Source organism: Syngnathus acus, chromosome 9 (assembly GCF_901709675.1).
Source record: "Syngnathus acus chromosome 9, fSynAcu1.2, whole genome shotgun sequence".
NCBI lineage: Eukaryota > Metazoa > Chordata > Actinopteri > Syngnathiformes > Syngnathidae > Syngnathus > Syngnathus acus.
In genome coordinates, this window is record NC_051094.1 from 3,970,717 (window position 1) to 3,974,077 (window position 3,361).

The window sequence follows — 3,361 nt, forward strand, 5'->3', positions numbered from 1 at the left end:
AAAAAGACGGAGAGAAGTCAACGGTTGTGCACTCACAGGCTACAAGGAGGAACTTGTCTGCCAAGACGATTGGAAATTCCTTAAATGTCCCGATGAAAGAGTCATCCGCATACGGTCGGCTTTCCATGGACGGAGGCGTAGCGACGTCTGTCCCAGTGGCGGCGGATCACGCGGTAAGAATCCTCCAGTGGCATCGTTGTTTTTGGCTCGCTGTCCTGGAGCCGTTTCTGTCGCCATGTTTTCAGTGTTGGAGGTAGTAGCACTAGAAAATGCCTTCCATATTTTGTTTCAAATTTTCATTGAATAAAAATAGGAAAAGAGCTAAGCTGGGCGCTTTATTTGGTTTCCTTTTTTTTCTTTAAAATACCCTGCGTCCTGTAACAAGTGTGTGCGAATAAAATGCGCGCGAAATGGTGGTGTGTTGTCATTTGCAGATGACTGCAGGGTGGAAGGGGGGCTCTCTCACTTTAGAGGATTGTGTGACAACTATCAGATTTGCCCCATTTACCCTGGGGATACGGACTCCTGCCCTGGTATCTCCAAATACCTCCACGTCGTCTACAGCTGTGAGAAGAAAGGTGGGCTTCACATCCTGACACTTGCCGATGATGTGCCAAGGAAAGAATCCAACGGATCCCCAGAAAGAGCGCCAGCTCGGGACGGGTGGGTATGAGTCCCCACTGATCATTCCTTCCACTTTGTCTTTCCGCAGTGTGTCTTGACGGTCTGGGCATCGCTGACGGGAGAATGCCAGACTCTTCCTTTACAGCCTCTTCCTCTGAGATCAATGCCGAACCTCACAAAGCACGTCTGGGGGGCAGCGGTTGCTGGAAACCGTTCAAAATCCGTACGTAAAAAAAAAAAAAAAAACCACAGCTCTCCGTCGTAGTTGCTGGTAGTTTGGTATCCTGAGCAATGGAATGCCTTCCGCCCTCAGTCGGCAGCTGGATCCAGGTGAACCTCGGTCAGAACTTCAAAGTGACAGGCATTGAGACCCAGAAGTGTACATACCAAGGGCAAAGTTCCAGCGTATTTGCGATGCAGTTCAGTATTGACGGAGTGACTTGGTATCGCCACCCAAAGCAGGTGAGCGGTCGTCGACTCGTTTCGTCATCCTGGCTGTTGTCGTTCATTGCAAACGCGCGTTTTGTTTCCAGCCTTCTGTGGGGACGTATATTCTAAACAGGCCCGTGTTCGCCCAGTTCGTCCGCCTCCTGCCAAAGTTTTTGGGCCTACGCTTTGACGTCTTAGGGTGCACGTCTGACGACACCGCTCGTGAGTACGACGTTTGGAATGCAGTGAGAAACTAGCAAGAAACGGGCTTTGATTTTCCCTTCTGACCCACAGACATCTTATGCAGCAGCACAGCCACCAACCTCGGCCTCGACGGTTCAATGACGTGAGTCAGACTTGGTATGACGTTTCTTGCCAAAATGCCTCCTCCTGACTAAACAAAGTACTTCCGCAGGGTCCGGTGCCCACCGGGCTGCGCCCAAGCCGGCTACATGGTCTACGGAACACGGCTCTACAAACCGGTATGTTAATTACCGCACGACCTGCAAGCGGAGTTCTTGTTCTATATCTGAGACGTTCTCTGAGTGCAGGACTCAAACATCTGCGCGGCCGCTATTCACTCGGGCGTCATTGAGAACGAGATCGGAGGAGATGTGACTTTGCTGAAGACACTGCCACAGAAAGCCTACAACAGCTCCGCCTGTAACGGAATCGTCTCGAAAGTGTGCGTGCTCCGCTTTCACTGGCGAGTCCACTGAAAGATGCCTGGCTCATTCTCACTTTACTGTCTGCAGATATGTTAACAAATTGGCTCCGTCTCCGTCTTACACTTTTGCTGCCACGGGTGAGTAGACCGTCCAGAATAGAAAGCATTTCTTCACGTGACGCCATCTTGCGCGCAGAGCCGAGATGCTTGGGACCTGAATGGGAGGAGTTTGCGGACTTCTGCTACAAACGTTTTGATGATACAAAGAAGTGGTACGACGCTCGACACTCCTGCCGGGGTCTCGATGCCAATCTGGTGTCCATTCGCTCCGAGGCTGAGCGGGATTGGCTGCAGGACCTCTTGAAGTCTGGTGCGCGCGCGCCAAGCGTCGCTCACATTGGCTCCATATCTGGAAAGCCATTGAGAACTCTGTTGCTGTTTGTCCTCTGCAGCCCCCGGAGACACGTGGACCGGACTGAACGACCTGTTCAATCGCGGCAGATTCGTGTGGTCGGACCGCCAGAAGGTGACGACCTTCACCAACTGGGCACCTCCGGGAAAACCTACCGGCCTGATGGAGAATTGCGTGGCCACCTTGAGCCAGGTAGGTGCAGAAAAGATTGACCCGCTCGCCGAAGACAAGTTTATATTTAAAATCAATCTCATTTTGACTTTCAGTCTGGCAAATGGAAGAAGATGTCCTGCATGGAATTAAACGGCTACGTGTGCAAGATGCCCACAGCGCGTTACGCGCGGGATATAAAAGGCGCCAATGGAAGTTGCGAGTAATCATGTGAATGCAATTGACCTTGCATGATCATTCTGCTTGGTTTACCATGCATTTTGATTGACTGATTGATTTACCATGCATTCTTATGATTGATTTACCATGCATTAGTCGTCTTGTTAGTTACCATGTGTTATTATTCTGTTTAAGTTACCATGCATTCTTCTTCTTGACTTAAGATGTGATATTATGATTTACCATGCATTATTATTATTTTGTTCAATTTACCATGCATTATTATGATTGATGAACCATGCATTAGTCTTTTTGTTAGATTTACCATGTGTTATTATTCTGTTTAAGTTACCATGCATTTTTCTTTTTGACTTAACATGTGATATTATGATTTACCATGCATTATTATTATTTTGTTCAATTTACCATGCATTATTATGATTGATTAACCATGCATTCTTCTTCTTCTTGACTTAACATGTGATATTATTATTTTGTTCAATTTACCATGTTATTATTCTCTTAGATTTACCATGCATTTTCCTAATTGATTTATATTTCATTTACTTATTGTTAAATTCACCATGCATTATTATTCCATCTGTTGTTTTACCATGTTTAATTGACCCCAAAAAAAACAATAAAATAATAAAGACAATTGGTGTCACCTGTTAACTCATTGAATAGTTTACTGATTTGGACAGGGCAATTTTATAATCTGGTCAATTAGATCATACTTTATTACTCCTGATGTACGAGTATTAGTCAGACCTCCTCATGATGCCATTTTGGTGCATTTTTGCATGGCTCTTTGTAACAATTTGGAAAAAAAGATGAACTCTATTGCTTTCCACGTCATGAAATCCATCCATTGTCCTGAAGTGCTTATCCTCACGAGG

At 46.3% G+C, this 3,361-nt stretch overlaps 1 protein-coding gene across 1 annotated transcript; it reads left to right on the top strand.

Annotated features, from left to right (window-relative positions):
• Window positions 1–1,353: 1,353 nt before the first annotated feature.
• Window positions 1,354–2,650, top strand: LOC119127286 (macrophage mannose receptor 1-like). The gene is made up of 7 exons (XM_037259189.1): window positions 1,354–1,399; window positions 1,469–1,535; window positions 1,605–1,738; window positions 1,809–1,858; window positions 1,917–2,090; window positions 2,173–2,324; window positions 2,399–2,650. Exons 1-7 carry the CDS (start codon window positions 1,395–1,397, stop codon window positions 2,507–2,509), a joined length of 693 nt encoding a protein of 230 aa, XP_037115084.1. The 5' UTR covers window positions 1,354–1,394; the 3' UTR covers window positions 2,510–2,650.
• The last annotated feature ends 711 nt before the right edge of the window (window positions 2,651–3,361 follow it).